This window comes from Mytilus galloprovincialis, chromosome 7 (genome assembly GCF_965363235.1).
Source record: "Mytilus galloprovincialis chromosome 7, xbMytGall1.hap1.1, whole genome shotgun sequence".
NCBI classification, from domain to species: Eukaryota; Metazoa; Mollusca; class Bivalvia; order Mytilida; family Mytilidae; genus Mytilus; species Mytilus galloprovincialis.
This window is the reverse complement of record NC_134844.1, coordinates 57564810-57592352: the sequence shown is the minus strand read 5'-3', so window position 1 is coordinate 57592352 and position 27543 is coordinate 57564810. Positions and strand designations below refer to the sequence as shown.

The 27543-nt window shown below is 31.9% G+C and overlaps 1 protein-coding gene across 2 annotated transcripts in view; it reads right to left on the bottom strand.

The window, feature by feature from the left end:
* Positions 1 to 18552: 18552 nt before the first annotated feature.
* LOC143083358 (uncharacterized) overlaps positions 18553 to 27543 on the bottom strand; it is a 54828-nt gene continuing 45837 nt past the window's right edge. For both annotated transcript variants that reach the window (XM_076259615.1, XM_076259614.1), the window contains exons 8-9: positions 25119 to 25441; positions 18553 to 20451 (exon numbers count right to left, since the gene is read on the bottom strand). In XM_076259615.1, coding sequence (XP_076115730.1) covers positions 20431 to 20451; positions 25119 to 25441 — 344 coding nt within the window. In that variant the 3' untranslated portion in view covers positions 18553 to 20430. The remainder of the gene's footprint in view (positions 20452 to 25118; positions 25442 to 27543) is intronic.

Sequence of the window (27543 nt, the reverse complement as noted above, 5' to 3'; positions counted from 1 at the left end):
TTGATAGAATGAAATTTGTCCATTAAATATTAAATTTATTATCCAAGGCAGAGATTACCTTAGCCGTATTTGGCATAACTTTTTGGGGTCCTCGATGCTCTTCAACTTTGTACTTGTTTGACTTTATAACTTTTTTGATCTGAGCGTTACTGATGAGTCCAATGTAGACGAAACGCGCATCTGGTGTAATAAATTATAAGACTGATACCTTTGATAACCAATTAAACCGTAATGTCTGATTTTGTTTGATACATGGGACCAACACAGATGCCTTTACTTCTGAAGTGTATTTGCCACTGGACGTTAAGCAACCAACAATCAATCAATTTACTTCTGAAGTGTTATTCTGCAATGATGACCATGATCAAGAAACCAGTGTTTTACAATGGGTTTGAAATTATAACGTGTTTTTGAAAATAATATTCACAAGTGCATGAAAAGCAAATATTGAAAACATATGGTTATAACTCACTCATGCAAATGTGACCATAAATGGTTGAAGCTATTCGAAGTTAATTGTATGTGTAAGAAGAAGATGATTTTATAAGTTTAGTAAGAACGGATCATTTATTGTGTTGACATTCTTTAAAATATGTATGTACTTTTACTGTATACGAGAACATTTATTATGATGTTTATTTCTGACACAACCAGGGGCTAATGATAATGCAAAATTTTTCTATAAACAAAAACAAAGGTGTTTTTTATAGTTTCATGTTCACTTGGGTTACTTGATTTAATGGTCCAATTTTTAACACGCAAGCCTTTAAAATTGTTTGCAAGAATTCAACCCATACAAACCGCTCATAATTTCGGTCTCTTGTGGAGAGTTGTCTAATTGGCAATCATACCACATCCTGTTTTTTTTTTATGAAAACACTTTTTTATTCTATGCTAAAAGTTTATAATAAAAGACATTTCTGTGACAAATGTTTGTCTTTTAGGAATAATGTCATCACACAGAATTTCTCAATCTAATTGTGTGATGTACATCACTTACAAACTACTCAAATTGCTCAACGTTCGTGAACACACTGCCATTTGTGCTCAACGTAGTTCGCGCACAGCTTTCTCTAAGTACTCCGTGTTTGTATAGATATTACCTTATGCTACCTATCGTTTTAGTAAATGGCTGATTTGTAACGGCTTATAATTCAAATCCGTTATCTTTATGATCTTTGGTTATGATCTCCAGAAGTCGTTTTGTTTGCATGTATTCTAAACTGATGTGGCCCAAGTGTTTTTAGTTGTTGCGTTTATTTCTATTGCCAATTATTCCAGAGTAAATTTCAGTGGAGTATTTTGCCCTTGTCTTTTAATTTCCAAAAAATATAATCTTTTTTCATTGTTGTAACAATCAGTTACAATTGCCATTTAAACGTGTACACTGTTTCTTATCACTTCCTCTGTTGTCTCTGGTACCATGCTCGAAGGTAGTGAAAGAGGTCATTGGACAAATTCACGACCGGTATGAGACTTTGCAATTGGTATCTGCTTCTTGACTTAGCATGCGACATCACAGCTAAAAGTAAGAACAAATACTTATAATGTCTGAGACTGTAACAAATTATGTCAATGATGGTTGACATGACTTCCTGAGGACTGTTGAAATTTCGGGTTAAACATCTGACCGTGTCGGGTCTAATACAAAAGGGGGTGAAATATTCATATCATACTAACATATTTTGTTCTTATATGAATTTGACTTTTTACCACTGGACATTAAACATTCAAATATCATCATCATTATATAATTCAATTCATCGTTATGGTTTAACAATTACAAACTTCAATTGGCCGTTTCAGAATCTAAAGAATCATGGGTAATTTCATTGTTCGTACCCCAAAATGAAAATAACGCCACGTCATTGGTTAAATTTTCATTGTTTCTGACATTTTTAACCAATCAGGACGTTTTGGTGAACACTTTTGAAAATATTACCCAGGATGCATTAGATTCTGAAACGGCGAATTTGACGGCCTGAACTTACTTAACAGTACGAATACAAGTAATTCAGTTTGAAATCATCACAAACACTAATTATAACAGGTTAAAGAAAATTAAAACATGTAGGGAAATATTATAAACGGGACGGTCTTTGATTTTATATATTTTCTAACTGTTGAAAGCCGTATGATGATCTATAGTTGTTTATATCAACCTATGTGAACTCTAGTGGATAGTTGCTTCCTTTGCAATCATATCACATATCCTTTTTTTTAATGAAAATTATGCATGTCAATCATGTTAGGATTGTAAATATCTTATTATGATACTTATAAAATTGCGCTAATATATTTCACCCGTGATATAAGGTGTACAGCTTGTTATAGTCCTTGCCTGCATATTCCTAGGATACTGGCTGTTTATCAAATATATACAATTGACCAAAAGTATAACTTTTACAGTTAACACTTTAGCTTTATTATTAATGTGCGTATTAAAATAGCTGTTGATTAATTGTCCTTCACCTAGTCAAATTTGTCAAAGTGGACCCCGATTAATACAAGTGACAGTATGCAGATAATACGGTCATGTTACGGGTCAGGTCCGGACAAATTATAGGTATGAAAAAGAATAAATTCTTTACGCTTTCTAACACCACTACTTCAGTATATAATATACAAATAACGACAAAATAATTTCGACAAGTGTTCTATTTGATCCCTCTTACCTGTGTATCTTTGTTATTTCGTAGTCATATATAAAGTTACAGGTTTGGCTAGACATTAAACCAGGATCAACCTCCATTTTTTGTTTTAAAATGTTCATTGCAGGGCTATAATTAAAGTTTTATGTCTAAATACTGAATTATGAAATCATTTTCAGTTTCTCCGTTAGTTTTAAGACCTATCCAGAAAATTAATTAATAACAGTTCAAACATTTTCTTTGCTTTAGATTAAGAAATATGGAGTCTTTGAAGTTGTTATTTACCTTAAAGTTATCAATCAACAACACACTGAATAGTTTCACAAGCTCCTGAACAGTAAACGAATTGTCTCATCAATTTTGAATTTACTGCAGTTGAAGTATGGATTTTTTTCAGATGATGCTATCAGTAAGATCCAAATCACCGTTTAAGACGTAGTTTCAGAAGTGCCTTCCTACATACAGATAGTGATGGTCAATTATCTTTGATCTTTATTTACAGACCTGCCAAAAAATATGAAAAACATCAAAATCCAAAATCAAATGATCAAAGGATATAAACCGTTAAAGGAACGGATAACAACTGACATATGCACACTTGATATAGGCATTTATCAAGTAAAAAATAGGTTTAACCTTCTTCATAGCTAGCTAAACCCCACACTTGTGTGACAGCTGCTTAGAGTTCCGCTTTGTTGCCAACATTGGTTTTTGAAAAACCAAGGGACCTAGTTGGTAAGCCTGAAAATAGTTGATATCTTTCAACAGACATCACAGGTGCAAATGACTTAAATATCCATACACACATACAAATAGGAATCATTCCTAACTGCAATCGGGATATGCACTCAAGGTCAAATCTTATTTCCTGTTGATTCGCAATCTTAAATAATTTACTAACATTTGTAATTCGTAAAATACTGGGAAATTCATAATTAAAAGTTTCTCATAATAATGAAAGATCTAAATGTGGTGAGTGTTCCGTAAACAAAACTCTAGAAATAACATGCAAATGCTAAAATGTAGGAAATTTTAGTAATAACGCATGCATTGTCATAATTTATTATACTTCACGTTAAAATGCCATATTTTGATTGGCTAGTACGAGGGTGTTAATTTACCCTATCACATCGCTGAGCGCGGGTGACAATCTTTTTGAATGTCGCCCTCTCCTTTAGACCAATCCGAAATCGATAATTTAAAGGATAATGCATTGAATCTACATCAAGTTATTAAAGACAATGCTTAAGTTCTACGTTTGGCTCAGATTTTATTATTTGACTATCTAAATAAAAATAGTAAAACATCTTGCTTCACATCTGTTGTTTTTCTAATACATGTAACGTTGGTATGCACATCATATCAAAGAAATCACTTTTAAAATAAAATTGACCTGTAAAAGACAATAACGAAAGGATATTCAGTATAATAAATTAAATAAAACATAGCTGAGAGGTTGATAGAGCAGATTGGAACAACTCGAAAAAGCATTGTTAACCTTGGCTTAGCCGCGGTTGACAATGTTTTATCGTGGTAACAATCTGCTCTAGCACCCTCTCAGCTAAGTGTTATTTATATAATAACAAAAGCATTTCGTTTTCACATTTTATGTTTTGTCCAACAAAAATTAAGTACAAGTGTTCTGCCATACATATAGTTAAGTGTGTATCTTTAATATATGACAGTACGTTTGTTAAACATATAAGCTACTTATTTATATCACAAACAATAATATGTATTTCCTATATATAATAACAAACGCATTTCGCTTTCCTTTTTTATGTTTTTTCCAACAAAAATTAAGTGCAAGTGTTCTGCCATATATATAGTTAAGTGTTTATCTAAAATATATGACAGTACATTTGTTATACATATAAGCTACTAATTTATATCACAAACAATGATATATATTTCCTATATATAATAACAACGCATTTCGTTTTCACTTTTTATGTTTTTTCCAACAAAAAATAAGTACAAATTAAGTGATCTTGATATGAGCGTCACTGATGAGTCTTATGTAGACGAAATGCGCGTCTGGCGTACTAAATTATAATCCTGGTACCTTTGATAACTACTGCCATACATATAGTGAAGTCATCAAGCCATTGGTCCACTAATAAATTGTCTGTTCTTCTTACCAGTACACTTGGTACAATCAAAACTTGATAATAAATTGTTCAAATAAGGCCTTCGAAAGTAGTGAAATTAATTACTTTTGCAGTGTCAAGAACTCGTTGAAAGTACTTGATAAATTGCATGCTTATAATGGTGAATTTGAATCTGTTCAAAGTTTTGATTTTTCTACCCTATATACCACATTACCTCACATTTTTATTAAGAAAAAAAAACACACACCTAATTAAATCGGCCTTTATAAAGTCAGAATGTGATTATATATGTTCAAACTCTTTTATGTCCTTTTCAAGTAGCAATAAACAAAACAACTATGTCAATTGGACATGCTTTGAGACTATATCTGCCCTTGAATTTTTACTACATATCATTTGTGTTCGCTTTGGAGATTCCGTATATCTTCAGGTTATCGGAATTCCAATGGGGACTAACTGTGAACAACTTATTGCGGACCTCTGTTTGTATTGTTGTGAGTTTTATTTATGACAAAAATCAGCAAAGACCCATCGTAACAACATCTGATACACAAATTTAATAATACTTTTTGATATTTGGATGATATTTTGGCTCTCAATAATGACGATTTCAGTATGTATACTAAAGACATTTATCCTGTTGAACTTACTTTAAATAAAGCTAACACTAACAATGACCACTGCCCTTTCCTCGATCTTGATATCTATATCATTAGCTTAATACTAAAATGTAAGATAAAAGAGATGATTTTTCATTTCCTATCGTTAATTATCCATTTTTAGATGGTGACGTTCCCTTGTCACCATCTTACGGTTTTTATATATCTCAACTTGTACGATTCGCCTGTGTATGTAACAATGTGTTAGATTTTAACAAGAGAAAAGACAAGGTTCATTAATTGCACAAAATGCTCTAAAATATCAACTTTATCATACAACACCAAAAAGTTCTCAATTTAGTTCGTAAAGTGTTTATTTCAAAAGTCCAAATGCTAAATATATCAATTCTGTTCATAAGAGTACAAAAATAATCTCCAAAGTAAGCCCATTTTGGACATTTTGTCAAAATATGATGACTTTGTGCCTTTTTCAGACCTAAAATCTTTGGAAACACATTGGCCGCCACCTACGATCCAAAATGTGTTGTAACCAAAAGATTCCAATTTTGAAATAGATTTTATCAATATAAAAACTTTTTGGAACGTAGATGGCGGCCAAGGTTGATTACGCCAAAAAAAAATTAAAATGATGGGGAAAAAGTACAAAAATTGACCTTTTAATAGAATTATGTTTATTTATGGGGTTATAGCTCCATAAATTGTAAAAGAAAGTGCCAGAAAAAATATATTTGACTTACTAGTATTATCATCAGTATTTCTATGTTAAATATGTAATATTTTGGCCCGATTTAAAAAGCATAAAAAATTCAGGGCCAATTTTAACCCTTCGTGAACCTTCTGCTTTATGTATTACTGAAAAATTATTACACCAGGGTTTTCGATATCACAAACTAGTCAAAACATTTACTAAATTTTATCATCGGTATAAGGAAATCATTCGGAAATATAGCTCAACATGCACACTTCTTATAAGTTCAGGTATTTCACATCCAATTTTTTATTGAAATATTCTTTATAAAGCACAAAAATGTCAGTATTCTTCTCAGAAGCTAACGGAACCTTTAAATATACTTATCAAGAAGGGGTATAGTTACGATACTGTTGTCAGGTCATTAAAGATTGCATATTTTGGCGTTAATATTGATTCATCTATAGGGTCTTTGCATCGGAACTAAACACATTTATTTAAAAACCTGTTGTTGGCATAACATCATATATGTTATGATGATATGATACTAAACCCCTAACGGGGAGGATTATGCCTGATATTCATATGATGAAGACATAATCTTTCAATCAGTTTAATTGAAGTTTGGAGCTGGCATGTCAGTTAACTGCTAGTAGTCTCTTGTTATTTATGCATTATTGTCATTTTGTTTATTTTCTTTGGTTACATCTCCTTACATCAGACTCGGACTTCTCTTAAACTGAATTTTAATGTGCGTATTGTTATGCGTTTACTTTTCTACATTGGCTAGAGGTACAGGGGGAGGGTTGAGATCTCATAAACATGTTTAACGCAGCCGCATTTTTGCGCCTGTTCCAAGTCCAAGTCAGGAGCCTCGGGCCTTTGTTAGTCTTGTATTATTTTTAATTTTAGTTTGTTGTGTAGAATCTGAAGTAAAGTATGGCGTTCATTATCACTGAACAAATATATATATTTGTTTTGGGGCCAACTGAATGACGCCTACGGGTACGGAAATTTCTCGCTACATTAAAGACTTGTTGGTGACCTTCTGCTGTTGTCTGTTCTCTGGTCGGGTTGTTGTCTCTTTGACACATTCCCCATTTCCATTCTCAATGTTATATAAGCTACTTATTTATCATGTTTATACCACAAACAACAACATATATTGCCTATATATACATGTGGCGATAGGGCAAATAGTTTTACCATAGATAATAGATATCTATATCTATATTAGGCAAAACTACTAAAGCGTTATTAACATATAGTTTCATTATCATTTTCTTTTAAATATTAACTTAAATTTAACAAAAAAAAATCTCGGAATAATCGACTTAACATTTATGTTATCGTCTTTAATTTCCGTATTATCTACTTTAATTGTGCAATTTCCACATTTGGTTTAATATAATCAACCTAAATCTTGGTATCTTTTGTTAAATAACAGCACTTTTTGTGCCCTTAATATGTTTATTGAAATGTCTTTCCTCGACATTTAAGTTTTAACCGACTAATAATTCCATAAAATAATCAAAGTTCATTTCAATCATAAAAGTAGATTTATTTAAATATACCAATAAAAAAATTCCGCCGACTTGGTACTCCAGTTATAATAAAATGTTACCGATGTTAGTATGAAAAAAAAAGAAGATGTGGTATGATTGCCAATATAGCCATGAGAAAACTCACAAAATACCAAACGACACTGATATTTACAGCTGTAGGTTACCGTACGGCCTTCAACAATGACAAAGTCCATACCACATAGTAAGCTATAAAAGATCTCAAAATAAACCTATATACCCTGCATTTTAAGAAACAGCTAGTTAGTCTTACATCTAGGACTTGAAATCAACTAAAAGATCTATCAAAAAATGGTACATAGGAATAATGGATGAGACATGTAACCTTCGTAGACGTCTGCGTACTTTTTGTGTATGGACGACCGAAATGGAACAATGATGATGATCGAAAACGAAAAATGTAAATGCAATGGAATTTCCCGTTTCAAATAAAAAAAAAAACTTGGAACATAATTTAAACGTTTACGTGTCTTTCAAAGTTAAAATATATTATATGAAATGTAAGTTATGCAACCAACTTTTTACGAGGCGTAAATTATCTGCGACGATAAGTAAATATCATACGGATTTTCTAGTCTTATTGCCGAGAAAAAGGTGTGACTTAAGTTAGCATTAGATTATCTATTCAGCGTTGAGCAGAGGACTGATATCTTTTATTTTGTATGTCTGGTTTCTTCATAGTGCAAAAGAAAGGCAAAAGGTATAAAAGGGACATCAAACTCTTACAAAACACGGTAATCACAAATAAATATAGTTATGGTCAATGCAATTTGACTGTTCAAATAACACAATTGCTGTATAAATAGCAATATTATTCCATATCAGTATTTGTTTCTGCCATTGGTTAACTCAACTTGATCTTAAGGAATAGTTTTCGTAAAATAGTACACCGTTAAGAAGATTATTGAAATCAGTTTCAATTTAGATTGAAATAAATGGTACGGGTTTCTTTGAAGGTCGTAAAATGTCAAACTTTGTTAATATGTCGAACAATTGTTTTTTGTTATTTTTCTGACCTTTCTTATATCTATTTTAAAACTTTGTTTAAATTATGTCTAGATTTATGTGACCTTATGATGTTTTACGGTGTGGTTAATCCTTGTGAGGGAAAAGTCAACCTTATTGACAACTTGAACTTGATTTGCGGACGTAACACTGATGTTTTAGCATCTATAACTACAATCGAGGCTCCTTTAACTTGTTTGATGCTGTTGAACAATCTTCAAGGTTTTTGGTAAATCTTCATGTAGTGATAAGTTATAGTTTAAAAACAAGAAGGACAGGTCATTTTTGTCAGATTTGAACATTAATTGTTTACCTTTATTAGAATTAATTGAATTTTATTCTGAATCTTTTTCGTCGTTATCAAATTTCTGATAATTTCATGTTTTCCCTGTTTATTTCTATTTGTAATTCCTTTGTTGGTCACCTTAGAAAAGTATAACCTCTTTTAGTTTCTTAATATGTTGGTTTACTGATAAATATATATACACGGGTTATGTTCTTCTCATATATGTTATGATGGTATGATACTAAACCCCTCACGGGGAGGATTGTGCGTGATATTCATATGATGAAGACATAATTTTTAATCAGTTTAATTGAAGTCCTGAGCTGGCATGTCAGTTTACTGCTAGTAGTCTGATGTTATTTGTGTATTATTGTCATTTTGTTTATTTTCTTTGGTTACATCTTCTGACATCAGGCTCGGACTTCTCTTGAACTGAATTTTAATGTGCGTATTGTTATGCGTTTACTTTTCTGCATTGGCTAGAGGTATAGGGGAGGGTTGAGATCTCACAAACATGTTTAACCCGCCGCATTTTTGCGCCTGTCCCAAGTCAGGAGCCTCTGGCCTTTGTTAGTCTTGTATTATTTTAACTTTTAGTTTCTTGTGTACAATTTGGAGTTAGTATAGTGTTCATTATCACTGAACCAGTATATGGTCGGGTTGTTGTCTCTTTGGCACATTCCCCATTTCCATTCTCAATTTTATCTAATGTTCCGGTCAGAAAAGTAAACATGGGATAAGGAAAATACAATGAGTGTTAGCATATCTACAGAAAGTGAGGTAAACACATTCGGTATGTATGTTAGGAAATGCCATATACAATTAAATTATTTTTTTTTTAAAAACACCAAAGACATGGATTTAGTAAAAATACTGCTTTGTAGTTGTACACTAGTTTTTTTTCTCTTCTGATTCATTTATCGTTATGTTAAACATACGGATTGATTTACATGTATTTAATTAACTTTTCTGGAGGAAAGTGCATAGATGAGACAAAAAACAGAAGGGTGTAACTATTTATTAAATCATAATTTAAAGTACAGGTTGTTCAGTTTGTCTTGGAGCATAAATAAATTGCCATATGATTCATTCTTTAATGGAATGTTTATTTGTTTGTTGTTTTTATTTGAAATATTTTGACATGATTGAAGTGCATGCAGATTTATTTGTGTCATAACAATTGAAAATACTGTGAGGCGAATACCGCCCCCTATCATAATATGTTAGTATTAATTGAAATAAACTGATGCGTTGGCACGTACATGTACTTAGATTGATTTTTGAACAATCAAATATAAAATAAAAGTTTTGTCTGTTTGCTGATTTCGTTTAACAGTTAAGTTGCATGTAGATTTGTGCAAGGATGTAATAATATTTGTATATGGTCGATTTCTATCCGAAGCTGGTCATATGTATTTTTACAGGATTTCTGCATTGAAATGATACTTCTTTAAATCAAGCATGTATACGATATTTGTATATATGATCTTAATCTTAATTGTTTTACAAGAAATATTTTTTCGTTCAAATTTGAGAAATCACTGCAAACACAGGTTTGTCAAAACCACTTTTTTTCAAAACGAATTATTGTCTTAGTGGGATATAAAACGTTTGTTCTGTAACGTTGTCAGCACTTCGGTGTTTACATGAATATCAATTTTTATAAATTTCCTGTTTACAAAACTTTTAATTTTTGGAAAAACTAAAGACTTTCTTATCCCTGAAGTAGATTACCTAGCCGTATTTGGCACAACCTTTGGGAATTTTCGGTCCTCAATGCTCTTCAACTTTGTACTTGTTTGGCTTTTTAACTGTTTTGATCTGAGTGTCACTGATTGGTCTTATGTAGACGAAACGCGCGTCTGGCGTATTAAATTAGGTACCTTTGATAACTATTAAGATAGTCGCGCCTATACTGTTAAAGCGACATTAACAACATGGCTTTCTATAGGCTATCATATACAAATATACATGTTGTAAGTCGAGTGATCTCTCCTCTCCTCTCTTTATCCAAGGATCGTGACACAGAACATGATTAATGGTGGCATGAAGATTGAATGCATTGCATATTAGCTATGTTACTTTTCAGTCGTCAAGGTTTATAAATACTTATAACGCAGTCTCCTCTATATGTCTAAATATATATATAACATTCTCTATTTAATAACCTAAGGTTATATGGGGAAATCACCACATATTACATATAATCTAATTTAGGCCAAAATTGTTAGATTCGCAAATTATCCGTAGCACAATTAATTCCTTTTTTCAAACGAGATATGCAACAATGTTTGTATGTTACGGGTGCAAATTAGACTTCTTTATACTGCATTTTACCAAGCGCGATAGACCATTCAAGAAAAACAGTTTTTTTTATAAATCCATGTTCTTGGCTGATAATGGTTTTATTATACCGTTGTTTTGCAAAACGTCGCATTTCTTTAAAAAATATATCATTTCGCTTATTTCTTGTGTGACGCAATACTACGATATAATATATTTCTGTATGATTTGCTTTGGGTATTGCAGAAGATCATGTTTCCCTTTAATGTTTTATAAATTGTCTTTGAAATATTACATAAGAGTATTAATGAATTGTACTTTGATTTAACTATTAAAACTTTATGCAACTGTAACAAACTCAGGACGACATGTATATAATCGGCTTGCTAGAAGACAGTTGGAGGCTTTTCGTAGTCCAGTTGCTGTTTTATGGCCAAAAACTTAAATCATTATATCTCATACTACCATAAAGTATTATTCCAACCCTAGATTACACAGCTGGGGAAATGCATCACCAAACCCATGAATAGGTTAAGTCTATATATACACCATAGTTGGCATATTAGTCTAGGGTACTGTGAGCATAACCAAGGAGAAACCCATACACTGTTCTACGATACTTAAATATAATTTTGAAAAAGGAACAAAATTGAAGACAATTAATTAATTGACTCCTTGGAATGTCTTTAGAATAAATATTTTTACGAAGATGGAACTAGCTGAAAATAAATAACTTTAAGAGGTTTAAAATGAAAAGAAATAACTTTGAACTAGACATGATGGAAAGGAATATTTTGCATATTAGCTATGTTACTTTTCCTGTATTATACTGTACTATAGTCCTCTATTATTATGTTGTCATTTTAATGTTATATTTAACAATGCCATCAAAGTGCGAGGTTTGGTATGCCACAAAACCAGGTTCAACCCACCATTTTTGTCTTTAAAAATGTCCTGTACCAAGTCAGGAAAATGTCCATTATTATATCATAGTTCGTTTCTGTGTGTGTAACATTTTTACGTTGTGTTCCGTTGTGTCGTTTGTTTTCTCCTATTTGTGAGTGTGAATTCACATTACTATAAGACGTGTCACGGTACTTTTCTATCCCAAATTCATGTATTTGGTTTTGATGTTATATTTGTTATTCTCATCGGATGTTGTCTAATGCTTAGTCCGTTGCTGTGTGTGTTACATTTTAATGTTGTGTCGTTGTTCTCCTCTAATATTTAATGCGTTTCCCTCAGTTTTAGTTTGTTACCCCGATTTTGTTTTTTTGTCCATAGATTTATGAGTTTTGAACAGCGGTATACTACTGTTGCCTTTATTGCCACATAAAATGCTAGAAAGAATTGTGTGCAATCATACCGATTCTTCTTATATGTATATACATGTTGCAACAGACGAAAAGTATTTCAATCCAGGAATCCTCCTTCAACATCTCCGAATATCATATGGTCGTTAACAATTTTATCTTGCAGAATGTATTCTGAAAACGTGTTAAATATATCTATATGCACCAATTCATTATCTAGTCATAATTTTACACGTAAATTTTATTGCAATGAACTGATCCCACGCAAAGAATACAAATTACTTTTTACATGTATTTACTAGACTAGTCTTAAGATGTTTTGTTTGGCTTCGACAAACGGCATATGTTCGTGTTTCCCTTGACAATCAACATAGTTTTGAGGTCAATAAAAAATCATTTCAAATTAACTACAAAGAACTCATGTTTCAAAAAGTTTCTTGTAGATGGCAGCCTCGTATCAAATATATAATGATAGTGAACGCAATGTCTAAAAAATTAGGATGTTTTTAGTTATTTTAATTCTTGCTATGATAGCCTTTTTTTATCTTCACGTTGTATGGTCCTGATAGAGTTTGGAATATCACTAAACTACTGCTGCATTCCTATTCCTCTTAAAACACCGGATATACGCTTACGTAATTTCGTAAATAAACTCGAAATAAGGGGTCCGGTTTGAACGATGTTTCTTTCATTTAGAGGACATAATCGGTTAACATAAATAAATAGTATATGATGCATTTCCCTATAACCTTGGATAGTTACTCGGAAGACCATTTGTCAAGCTGAAAGAGCGTTCTTACTGGCAAAAATCTATTCTGTACACAATGGACCATTTATTTCTTTATTAATAAGGTGACTTTCAGACAACCGACTTTCATAAAAGTACACGTTTGGCATTTCCAATAACCTTTTAATTGCATGATTCATCGAAGACCATTGACAAGCTAGTCCAAATGTTGACAGTGATAAACATGCAGTAATAATACATGTGCATTATAAGTCAATGATGAAATTAATGGATACTAATTACTCAGTTAATCATCTTCACAAAACCGAATCTAATACCTAAAATATGATTGTAAACTTAGTCTAGTAAGTTGAGATATGATTATTGTGCAATCATAAAGTTAATGCTAATAGCTATGTATGCGTATAAGAGGCACAGACAAATAAAACTTAACATGTAACTAAGAAGTAATATTGAAAAAAGGTTCTCAAAATCTAGGAATTTTGACTGTTAACTTGACATTTTAAAGATAATGCGTTTGATTACGAGAGAAAAAAGAGCATTGCACAAACATATAATTTTGAACAAAATGCATGTGTTCAACGTAATGTTGATGTTTAAAAATTAATACTAGACGCTTTCCTGTTAATTTTAGCAAACGCAAATTATAATATACACAAATACAAACTACCTTTCTCAAAACCATACAGCCAATTATGGCTGTTCTTAGTGACGGGAAATCATTATAGAAATTAATGTATGACCTATTAATTGAATTAGTGTAAAGATATGCGTTTTTTTTTTATTAACATCGAATCTTTGATTTCTAATATTAGTTTTTTTTCTACCCGATGAAGGTTTGTCTTTAAAAATTGTTCTCATTACAGTAAATTATACAATCATGGTTCCATGAAATAGATATCATGAATAAATTCATTAGACCTATATCTATAGTTATTCTACGAACTGTTTTTTATCTTAAGAAAATGCAACGGCAATTTTCATGCATAATATACACATTTTCTTTTTATTCCTATGCATACAGTCAATGGTATAGTGGAATAGAAGTTATCTTTTTACAATACTGGTAAAAGCTTAAGTTTTTTGAAAATATTCTGAAAATGATTTCCATTGGTAACAATATTTGTTTGGCACGGAAAGGGTTATTGTATTAGTTGTTGACAAACAGTTCGTTTTCATGTGTGATGGCGTTTGTTTTTGTTGCACTTCGGTGTTCCTATTAATCCTTTTTTTTCTTCTTGTAGCTAATATGTTTCCCTTGGTTTTGGTTTTTTACCCGGATTTATTTTCTCCAAATCGATTTATGACTTTTGAACACCGTTATACTATAGTTCCCTTTATTTATAGAAATTCATTATTTGCTAAAACATATTTTTACGAAGAACGTTAGTAAGAAGTAGCAAACTAAACCTGTTACATGTGTTACTCTTCAACTTCGTACTTTATTTGGCCTTTTTAACTTTTTTGGACTCGAGCATCACTGATGAGTCTTTTGTAGACGAAACACGCGTATGGCGTATATACAAAATTTAGTCCTGGTATCTATGATGAGTTTATTGAAGGGCGAATTGTTGATTTATCTATTGATAGTAACTATCTTAATTTGTTCAAAAATGAACTAAATAGTTATGTAGTATTCTCATTTCAATCTCTTTCTTTATATATGATTGAGAACGATGAATGTGTCAAAGCGACAACAACCCGACAAAAGAGCCGCGACAGCACATTCCTTCCACGAAGACTTCGAGAAAATCATCACGCAGTTTCGTACTTCAGCTAATCCCTCAACCACAATGTATACCAGTGCAGTGTAATTGGCTTAACACAAAAGTCCAACACTTACAAACGAACTAAAGGAAAAGACACACAAGATCAACAAAGGCTAGAGATTCCTGACTTGGGACAGACATAAGAGGTTTAACGCTTTAAAACCAGGTTAAATCCACCATTTTCAACATTTGAAAATGCCTGTACTAAGTCAGGAATATGACAGTTGTTGTCCATTCGTTTGATGTGTTTTATCCTTTGATTTTGCCATTTGAATAAGGACTCTCCGTTTCGAATTTTCATCGGAGTTCAGTATTTTTGTGATTTCACTTTCGATCAATTAAGTCGGGTGAACTATGTTTTAAGATATCTTAATCCTGCCCCCTGTCTGTATCCAATGTGGAATAAAGTAACACACATCAACACGTAGTAACACTTAGTTTTAAAAAGTCCGAGTCCAATGTCAGAACAGGTACAATAACAATGATCAACATTAATTAACAAAGGACTACTCGCAGTTGACGATAATAATATAACCCGTATCATGGCAACAACTGGTTTTAGAATACATGCGTGTATTGCTGATGCAAAATCTTTAAGAGTGAATCAATAAATGGAATCATTATTGACTTCACAACAGTATTGTAACTATATCTCTTCTGAATGAGTCTCTTTAAGAAGTTTAGTTAGATTTTTTAGGTGAATAATGAAATGTTTGTTGGTTAAATATAGAATTTCACCCTAAAAGATGGAATGTGAATTACATAACCGTATACGATGTCTGCGCAATGATTTGTATTTACGAATGATGTCCATATACCAATAAAATTGAGAATGGAAATGGGGAATGTGCCAAAGAGACAACAACCCGACCATAAAAAAAACAACAGCAGAAGGTCACCAACAGGTCTTCAATGTAGCGAGAAATTTCCGCACCCGGAGGCGTCCTTCAGCTGGCCCCTAATTAAATATATACCAGTTCAGTGATAATGAACGCCATACTAATTTCCAAATTGTACACAAAAAACTAAAATTAAAATAATACAAGACTAACAAAGGCCGGAGCCTCCTGACTTGGGACAGGTGCAAAAATGCGGCCGGGTTAAACATGTTTGTGAGATCTCAACCCTCCCCCTATACCTCTAGCCAATGTAGAAAAGTAAACGCATAACAATACGCACATTAAAATTCAGTCCAAGAGAAGTCCGAGTCTGATGTCAGAAGATGTAACCAAAGAAAATAAACAAAATGACAATAATACATAAATAACAACAGACTACTAGCAGTTAACTGACATGCCAGCTCCAGACTTCAATTAAACTGACTGAAAGATTATGATTTCATCATATGAATATCAGGCACAATCCTTCCTGTTAGGGGTTTAGTATCATACCATCATAACATATATGAGAAGAACATAACCCGTGTCATGCCAACAACTGGTTTCTGAATAAATGTGTTTAGTTCCGATGCAAAGACCCTATTAGTGAATCAATATTAACGCCAAAATATGCAATCTTTAATGACCTGACAACAGTATCGTAACTATATCCCTTCTTAATAAGTCTATTCAAAGGTTTTGTTAGTTTTTGAGGTGAATACTGACACCTTTGTGCTTTATAAAGAATATTTCCATAAAAAATTGGATGTGAAATACCTGAACGTATAAGAAGTCTGTATGTTGAGCTATATTTACGAATGATGTCCTTATACCGATGATAAAATTTAGTAAATGTTTTGACTAGTTTGTGATATCGAAAACCCTGGTGTAATAATTTTTCAGTAATACATAAATTTCTCTCGTTAAAATCTAAAACATTGTTACATACACGAGCGAATCGTACAAGTTGAGATATATAAACACCGTAAGATGGTGACAAGGGAACGTCACCATCTAAAAATTGATAATTAACGATAGGAAATGAAAAATCATCTCTTTTATCATAAATTTTAGTATTCAGCTTTCTGTTAGTGATATATATATCAAGATCAAGGAAAGGACAGTGGTCACAATAACAAGATTTAGTAAAGTTTTGTCAAGTTTGTAGTATAGAAAACTGTTACAGTAGTGCAGATTTTTCTTCCATCTTGAATGGAATATGTCCAATCAGAATGAAACATTCATTTCAAGCAGTACTTGTCCGAAACTATATCATGACATTAATGAGATGCTGGATGGTGTTTACATTATACAAAATAATGAACACAAACTGCTACATAATTGGCGAAATAATTAAACAATTCAGAAAAATGGACCACACAGACTGGAGACTAGAGAATATGAAATTATGGGCTAATCACTTATAAAAAATAAGAGAAAATTAGCTAAAAAAAACCAAAATAGAAATGATAGGAAGGGCACACATACACGCCATCGATTGTACTTATAGGATGCTAAGAATAGAGGGTTGACCTACTGGTCGAGATTGGGAGATATAAAATCGTAATAAAATTAGGGAAATAATTATGCCAAGTATGAATAAATATTGGTATAATAACAATTAAAACAACAAATGTTTATAGCAAGATCTGTCAACATACGGACGAGAATTAATGAGAAAGCGGATCTTAACTTCTGTCGACTGAATATTAATTTGAAAGAATGCACAAATTGTTTGTATTTATTTCTGAAAAGGAAATTGAACGACATATGTCTAAAACCGAGATTTCCTTATTACTTCCTTTTGTGTATCATACATAAAAATAATAATATGTAAAGTTATCTGACAATAATTCAAGTGTTCAATCTTCTTTGATTCTGGTCATGTCACACAAAGTAAACGAAGCATGTCCAAATGAACATGACCTTATTTGGTCACGATGGATATAAACACATAAATGGGGCTAAAACACAAAGATGCGTTCGGATTTCAAAGAGGAGATACACATGTTTCATTTTGGCGGCGCAGGATAAGTACATAGATAACCAGACCTATTTCACAATACAAATTCACAGTCACTACCCATGATAACTTCTTACATGTAGCTTGTATGCTGTTCATAAAGATGGAGTCGTTGTATTGCTTGTTCAAAGTCAGGATAATTACCGTCATTCGCATAACGTCCTATCCATGTTGTTTGAACCTTTTGTCCCACAACTAGCAAGTATAAAGTACACCAGTTTTTCTATATTATTTATTGTATTGTTTGTTTATTCAGTAAGTTAGTTTTTTGTACTTCGTTTACAATAAATGCTTGCTATACGTACAGGTAATGGAAATGAAAGTGAAATATGCATATGTGTATAAAACAAACGTTCTGCCTTTAAAGCAGTTTGTTCCGAATAAGTCTTCTTCTGGCCAGTCCGGGACTTAAAGTTCGACTTACACAAGACAAGCAGATACATAGTGATTTCAAGGTCCAACCGAAAGGGAACATAAAAGTTCCCTCTGATAAAAACTTAACATTAAACATCTATAGATATTAATGTGTATTTTCAAATACATGTACGAATCGAATTGAAAGCTTTGTAATTCAAAAAACAAAACAACAGCGGATTCTAAAATGAACCTATATTTATTAAAAACACACAATAGATTTTTTTTTACAGATATCTTATAATACCAGTTTTTTCTTCTTTTTTTTTAAAATTTATCTGCATGTATGAATTGCCTAAAGAAAGATATATCAGTATTTCAGAATGATGGCGGTAAACGAAATGCTTGACAAATACGCTTATAAATACTTTATTTCAAAAAACTTTTTCTAATTTTTGTTCAACAAAAAATCAAAGAGAGTAGCGAGTGTAATAGTCTAGCTCCGAAACCCATTGAAACGAAGAGAGAATGTGAATAAGAAGTAGTTGAAACACGAAACCTTGTAAGTACAAACAGGTTAACTTATTTATGAAACAGAGCCTTTTATTCCAAATATTCATCGTATTGTCATAACAAATAGTGAAATATGACGTTTCAAAACAAGAATGTTTGCTTAGTACATGGATGGCCCATCCGCACTATCATTTTGTATGTTCAATAGACCGTGGAATAGGGGAAAATCTCTGATTTGGCATTAAAATTCAAAAGATCATATCAAAAGTAACATGTGTACTAAATTTCAAGTTGATTGGTCTTCATTTTCATCAAAAACTACCTCGACCAAAAACTTTAACCTGAAGCAGGACGAACGGACGGACGAACGAACGAACGAACGGACCCACAGACCAGAAAACATTATGCCCATAAATGGGGCATACAAATCAGCCATAATAAGTTCTGGCTACTACATACTTTAAATTGATTCCAGTTGTTTATGCTGTTGTTGCTTATCAGCACGAGTGCGATGCTTAATAAAATATTAAGAGGAAAGTGATCTGATGTTTATATTTTGGGTAAACTAAAAGAATACAGATTAAGTTGAGTATTTTGACAAACTTTCAAAAATCACCCGAAAAAATCCAGGATCGTTGCACTAGTAAGTATCTTACAATTGATTATTTTTATAATTTTATTTGGATGTAAAAGCTTTAACTTCAGCACATTTTTTTCGTCATTGATTTGTTCTAAAAGGTGCACTCGATCAACGTTTTTACAACTCAATAAAATTTTAAAAGAGGCATAAATTTTTTATTCATTACATTTTTATGTAAAACCAAAAATTATTTCTAGCGTTTCGGTTGCTTTTCTATTCATTCTTTTAACATTGTACACGTGCAGTCATAGGTGTTGAATTGTATACGGAAATAAACATTTGATATTGGAGTACCTCACAATTGTTGTCATCCAATCAAAATCGCATATTCTAATGAAACATACATTAATGTTATTATTATACACAAACCAATTACTGAAGAGGAATAAAAATTAAGCTGTAATATTCAAATAATTTAGACAGCATTGAAGTTGGCACGTGCAATACATAATACTTTATTAGGTGGCACGTGCAAAAAACAAATTATAACAACTGAAGGCAATTAGAGTTTCGTAAAAGCGTTGAGAAATTTCAATCTGTCCTTTAAGTATAGTAAAAAAAAATCATGTGCGTTCATTATGATATCATCGGCGTCTTTAAACTTAAAACAAAGCTTTTGTTTTAAAAATATCATGATTTACGATGGATCTAATTATAAACAGTTGTAATACGTTATCGTTATGGAATTTGCTGGTTATTTTTCAGATGAGTACAACTGAACTGGAATTGTTTTCATTTCCTTGTACATATATACTTGAAACATCCTACACAAATATCAAATAGTCAATACATATATTATGCATATAAATGATTAGAGTTACAAAATATGTTTGGGATTTTCTTCAATGCATAAAATTATTAGTTTGAACTGTCAACGAATAGTGAAACATATATCTTCCTTTATGTTTTTCTCCAAGTTTCAGCCGTTGAGCGAGGAAATAAACATATATATCTTCTTTGTACTTTTACAGTTTTGTATGAATTCCCTGCAAAACACAAAAGGTAGAATCAAAATTTAATTATCATAATAAGTGCATTTAAAACAAGTTACAATGTGTGACCAGTTTTTAATATTCTTAAGATTCATATAGTACGTCAATACATCTTACGTTCCAAATTAAACTGATAAAACGGGTGGCTGCTTTTCATAGAATCAACACTCCAGATCATATGAATATTTACGACCATGATTTGCAAACGGTCGAAGATTTACATCTCCAAGAGTACAGATTTTTTTTCAAATTCAAACTGACCTATTTTCCGTGCAATCTTCATTCCTCGTTCGTTATGCGTGTGTGTTCTATTCATTTATCGTGCTTTCGACGTGCATGCGCTCATCATTCCGTGTATTTTCCATTCAAAGTGCGGTCATTGTTCGTAATTTTCTGTTTTGAATTTGTAAGAATGGGCAAATTTGAGGATTTTATTGGAAATATTTTTGGATAAACATTCCATTTAATACAGGTTTATGTTATGAGGAAACACAAGGCAAATCACTTACAACCTTTCATTAACTTAACGTCCACATAAACCCCATTTTACTTAAAAGTATGATACAGTTAAAACACAGCAAAGATTTTAAGACTGCATTAACTTGTTTCACCAACCCAGTAGTCAGTACTTGTGTGTTGATATGAATTATCATTCATATAGTCATAATTATAAAAATCTGTTTACGAAAATTTAAATTTTGAAATACAACTAAGGCTTTTTTACTTCGGGTTTACATTGCCTTAGCTGTATTTGGCAAATCTGTTATAAATGTTACGTTCTCATTGCCCTTCAACCTTGTACTTTATTTTGCTTTGTGTTATCTTTTGTGACTTGAGCGTCACTGATGATTCATTTGTAGACGAAATGCACGTCTGGTGCAAATACAAAATGTCAATTCTGGTATCTATGATGCATTTATTATATGCATTAAAAAAATATATTAACATGTTTCATGATGAAAATTCTGGTATTAGAACGTAAAACATCAGGCACGTTTCATTCTATAAAAAACTAACTGACACGTGCATGACCCAATTACAATATCAAAATCTAATGACCTTGAGGCATGTGACAGATATAGACAAGTTTGACGAAACAAATAAATAAAACGAAGTTGCAAAAATCGAACTCACTAATTAACAATGTTCTAATCATCTTACAAATATAATTGCAATATCAAAAGCCAATGACCTTGAAGAATAGTCATACTAGTTATATATTAAAGAAATAAAAATGACATATTTACAATTGACCTGATACAAAAAAAGGCAATATCTTATATATTGACATGTCTGACGAAAATAACTATATGAAACGGAAGTTAAAAAAAAATCGAGCGTAAAAGCATCTAGCTACCACGTTTGATTATCAAACAGACATTTATTCTTAGAAATAAACAAAGGCTCTTTCGCATTGTACTGACAATTTGTCATCAGAAAAATTATTAGAACAACTATATTTTCGAACATCACGCGTTCATGTCCATCCACTTGAATGTATCAATAAAACAACACACTTCATTCATGTAAGCGAACAATTTCAAAAGGGATTGTATGCGTAAAAATATTCGTGATCTGATTTTTGTTCATTTTATTTTATATTCTGAACGACAATGAACACTATAAATGCATTTTTTCTAATACAAATAGCTGATAAAAAGAATAATGCCATTTTATTTTTGCATACAGACTCTTTAAGTATAGAACCTATCAAGATTCGCCTGCGGTCGAAAATTCACTTCTGCAAATGTATATCACATATTGAATAACGTTGTGATTTGTGATCAGAATCATTTATTCAAACGTAAAATATCAGTGACACGTGCTTCACGCAATTGAAGGTTAAAAGTGTAATGACCTTGATGAATGTGATGCTAGTTACACAATTAAGAAATACAGAAATACATATTTATGATTTACCTGATATTAAAACAAGGCCCGGCATAACACATATATTGACAAGTTGGAGAGAGAAAACGGAAATGGTTTTCTAATAGTTGAAAACCGTACGGTTGCCTATAATTGCTTGCATTTACTTCCTCCGAACTTTGTTTGATGTTTGTCTCATTGCTTAGCATACAACATATCCTTTTGTGTATTATGAAATTATGAAATAATTATATTCTCGATTACATTTGGTAATAATTGGCAAATTGGAGGTTTTTTGAGAACTATTTATGAATGAACAAAAATACACTTTATCACATTCTATCTAAGACGGACTTATGAGTATATACACAAGGGAGACAACTAACACATTTCCATATTTTAAACATTCACATAAACAACATCTTACTTAAAAGTATGATACAGTGAAGCACTTCGAAGCTTTAAGACAGCTAAAACTTGTACGTATTTAATGCTGTTATTAAATGTTTCATGATGTAAAATCTTTTATTGAAACGTAAAACATCAGGACGCGTTTCTTTAAAAAAAAACACGTGCATGACTTAATTACAATGCCAAAATCTAATGACCTTGAGACATGTGACAGATATAGACATGTTTAAGAACAGATACATAAAACGAAGTTCCCAAAATCGAACGTAAAAGTCACTAATTAACAATGTGTAAATTATCTTACCGAACCAATTGCAATGTCAAAACTTAATAACCTTGAGGAATGTAATTCAATAGTTATACTAGTTGCACAATGAAAAAAATAAAAAAATGACATTTTTACAATTGACTTGATATTAAAAAAAGGCATGTTCATTTTTTTACTGAGGTTGTTTAGTAAATAGATATAGGAAGACATGGTATGAGTGCCAATGGGACAACTCTCCATCCAAATAAAAATTTATAAAAGTAAACCATTGTAGGTCAAGGTACGGCCATCAACATGGAGCCTTGGCTCACAACGAACAGCAAGTTATAAAAAGGCTCCAAAATTACTTGTGTAAATCCATTCAAACGTGAAACCAACGGTCTAAATAGTAAAGAACTTTTCATAATTCGCCAGCGGTCGACGATTTACTTCTGTAAATGTGTATACATGTATCATATTGAATTATGAAACGAATTCTGACCAAAAACGTTTATTGAAAACGTAGAATATCAGTGACACGTGCTTGACCCATTTGCAAGGTCAAACTATAATGAACTTGAGGAAGGTGTCGAAAGAGTCACACTAGTTACACAATGAAGAAATAAAAAAAAAAAAACACAGATTTATAATAGACCTGATATCTAAACAAAGCATGTCACATATTTTGACAAGTTTGAAGAGACAAATTGTATAAAACGAAGTTTCAAAAATCGAACGTTAAAGTCACTCATTAAACATGTGATAATTTACAAGCGAACCAGACAACAATACATTCTTTTAAGGATGTACATATACGTTAAGGGACATAACTCTTAAATTCATCAGTACGTTTGTGTTAACAATCTATATATATGTAATCTAACTAGTCACATATGTTTTCGAATCTGTTTCAGGTAAATGCTTAATAAACATTGATGAAACTTGACTTTAACAAACGCATCATTGTTTTAAAGAGTTATCTCCCCAAACCAAAGTCTACCCCCATAAGTGCAAAATAGTCCCCATCACACTGTACATTCAGAAATGTTGTCCTGGTATTACTGATTTAAGACTATATATTGTCAAAATAAGAAAAGCGTAAATTTGCAAACTTGACAATTAAAGTTTCCATCAACTCTTTATTATAACTTTTGAACTTTCCAATCGTTGTCTGTTTTTTTAACATCTTATGGTGTTTATATATCTAAACTTGTACAATTCGCTCGTGTATGTAACAACGCGTAAGATTTTAGCGAGAGACATTTATGTATAACTGAAAAATTATTACACCAGGGTTTTCGATATCACAAACTAGTCAGAACATTTACTAAATTTCATCATTGGTATATGAAAATAATTCGTAAATACAACTCAACATGCAGACATCTGAAGCCAGCTGAACGACGCGTCCGGGTGCGGGAGTTTCTTGCTACTTAGAAGACCCATTGGTGGCCTTCGGCTGTTGTCTGCTCTATGGTCGGGTTGTTGTCGCTTTGACACATTCCCCATTTCCTTTCTCATTTTTATTGATCTTTATTGTGTGGACAATAACAACCGTGATAAAGCTGATCGGTCCTTTTGACAAAAAAAAAAAAAAAAAAAAAATCAAACTGCCTTGATTTTCTAAACATAACAGTTGGTAATATTTCTCAAAGAAATTGCTGATCGGCTAAATGACTATAATTGCTACAAATGTAAAATGAATATCCCAGTTCACTTTATCTAAAAAATCTGGATCGTTGATATGCAGTTTTGTCGGCAATCCATCCACGTCAATGTATAAATGAAACGCAGTTTTACTAAATAAATGATTTCAATTCATTTCATAATGAACAAGAAACGCCATATTTTGTTAATACAAATTACTGATTAAAAGAATATTGACATTTCATATATATACTGATTTTAGAATTTCGCCCTAGTAGGCTCGATTCCTATCCTAGCTGATAAAGTAAAACAAAATACCATTATTCCATATGTTAACTACTCTTTTAATACATGTTCAATAACGGACTCTCTTTCATACAACGTGAAAGCATAAGGCTTTACACTGTAATTGTTATTTTTATTAATGCTATTATGTTAACATGTTTGTGTTTGCTTTATGTCGTTAGAATACACTAATTGTACATACCGTCTTTAAATCCTTAGTGGTGATGGCTTCGTCAAAATTAAACACAATACCATTTGACATATCTTCCGTAGGATCAGGGGATAGAGAAAACGCTACTGGTGAATTTATAGCAGTCGACATTCCGCTATCGACTGAAACTGAACGTAGAATATGGTCTGCCTTCTTTTCCAGTTCTGAGTTATCTAATCCGATGTCCCCTTCATCTTCGTCAGAACTCTCGCGCGCTACATGTAAATCAGGTACACTCGATACTGCTCCGATCATAGCAAGTGATGCAAAACTGTTCATTGCGGAGAAAACAGAGCTGACTTTTCTTTTTTTCCCTGAGTAAATAAAGGGAAAATATGATTATGTGTTTAATAATCCCATTAATTTACTTTTTTTTTAACATGTTGTATCACATTGCATTAAACTATTGAGAGGCGATAAGACTTTAAAGTTCATGAAGGCATTAATGTTTTCAATCAAAATTAAAAATTAAAAATTTTCAAAAGAGTGTTCTTGGGTTCAAATGTGAATGAGAGCAAAATGTAGCAACTAAACTATAAATTCCGTTGAACAATGAAAAATGAAGTGTAAATGTCTAAGTATTTATTCCAAAATCTCCTACAACTGTAATCTCTACCAATACCTTTTGAGCAAATTTTTTTATTTAACTTTCTATACAGAAGCTAACAAAACCTTTACATATACTTATAAAGAAGGGATATAGTTACGATAATGTTGTCAGGTCATTAAAGATGGCATATTTTGGCATTAATATTGATTCACTTATAGTGTCTTTGCATCGGAACTAAACACATTTATTTAAAAACCAGTTGTTGGGATGACACGGGTTATGTTCTTCTCATATATGTTATGATGGTATGATACTAAACCCCTAACGGGAAGGATTGTGTCCGATATTCATATGATGAAGACATAATCTTTCAATCAGTTTTGAGCTGTCACGTCAGTTAACTGCTAGAAGTCTGTTGTTATTTATGTATTATTGTCATTTTGTTTAATTTTCTTTGTTACATCTTCTAACATCAGAGTCGGACTTCTCTTGAACTGAATTTTAAATGTGCGTATTGTTACGCGTTAACTTTTCTACATTGGCTAGAGGTATAGGAGGAGGGTTGATATCTCATAAACATGTTTAACCCCGCCGCATTTCTGCGCCTGTCTCAAGTTATGAGCATTTGACATTTGTTAGTCTTGTATTATTTTTAATTTTAGTTTCTTGTGTACAATTTGGAGTTTAGTATGGCATTCATTATCACTGAACTAGTATATATATTTGTTTAGGGGCCAGCTGAAGGACGCCTCCGGGTGCGGGAAGTTCTCGTCGCATTGAATACTTGTTGGTGCCTTCTGTTGTTGTCTGCTCTATGGTCGGGTTGTTGTCTCTTTGACACATTCCCCATTTCCATGCTCAATTTTATCTTTTGTTTAAATAGTGACAGTAGTTTGTCTTTTGGGGCTTTTTGAATGAGGTTATGTATTGGTAAATTGAATAAAGAATTATGGGTCAAAAGTTCAGAAAAAGGGGACAAAATATAAAGACTAGACAAAAATAGACAAACAAAATTGAATAGAGAATTAAAAGAAAATGTCTAAAAAGTTTTAAAATATGGAATTGAAGCCTCTTGTATTGTTTGATATTTTTCCATTTGTCTAACTTTTTGTTTCCTAAATGTATGTACATGTTCATGTCGTTATTACAGGCCTGTCTGGAAATTCATTTCAGAACTAACTGCATATGACTTTTAAGTACAATTTGAAACATTGTTCAATGTTATAAATGTTTTATATTTAATTCTTAAAATGTTCTAGCTTTTAACATATTTCTAACCTAACCAAATTTAAAAGTTGAAAACGATTTTTAATTGAAGTGACAACCAATTTATATCTTCTTTTGATCTTTTTCTCTAGCATGCTACGAACCAGTCATACGTGTTTAAAATACAAATAACTTGTAACAAACTAGCATTTAATAATTTGGCAAATTCAGGCTTTCGAACACATGCACTTGTCTCTAAAACATGTAACCTATATATACTTGTTTTCAGTGGGTCCTCAATGCTATCCAACTTTGTACTTGTTTGGCTATTTAACTATTTCGATCTGAGCGTCACTGATGAGTCTTATGTAGACGAAACGCGCCGCTGGCGTATTAAATTATAATCCTGGTACCCTTGATAACTATTTTAAAGTATATAAGTATTTTTTTTTCCAGAGATAGTTGCTTGTCTTTGGGATTTTTGTATATCCAAAAGCTTGCCCCCTCCTGTTTTGAAATATCTATAAAGTGATCACTATTGATTTATAGACAAAATAGACAATTGAATTTCTGTTAGTTGTTCAAATTCTAGTTTGTGTTAATTGTGACATTTTATATAGTTTTACGTAGTAAACAGGATATTACACATCAAATATAGAT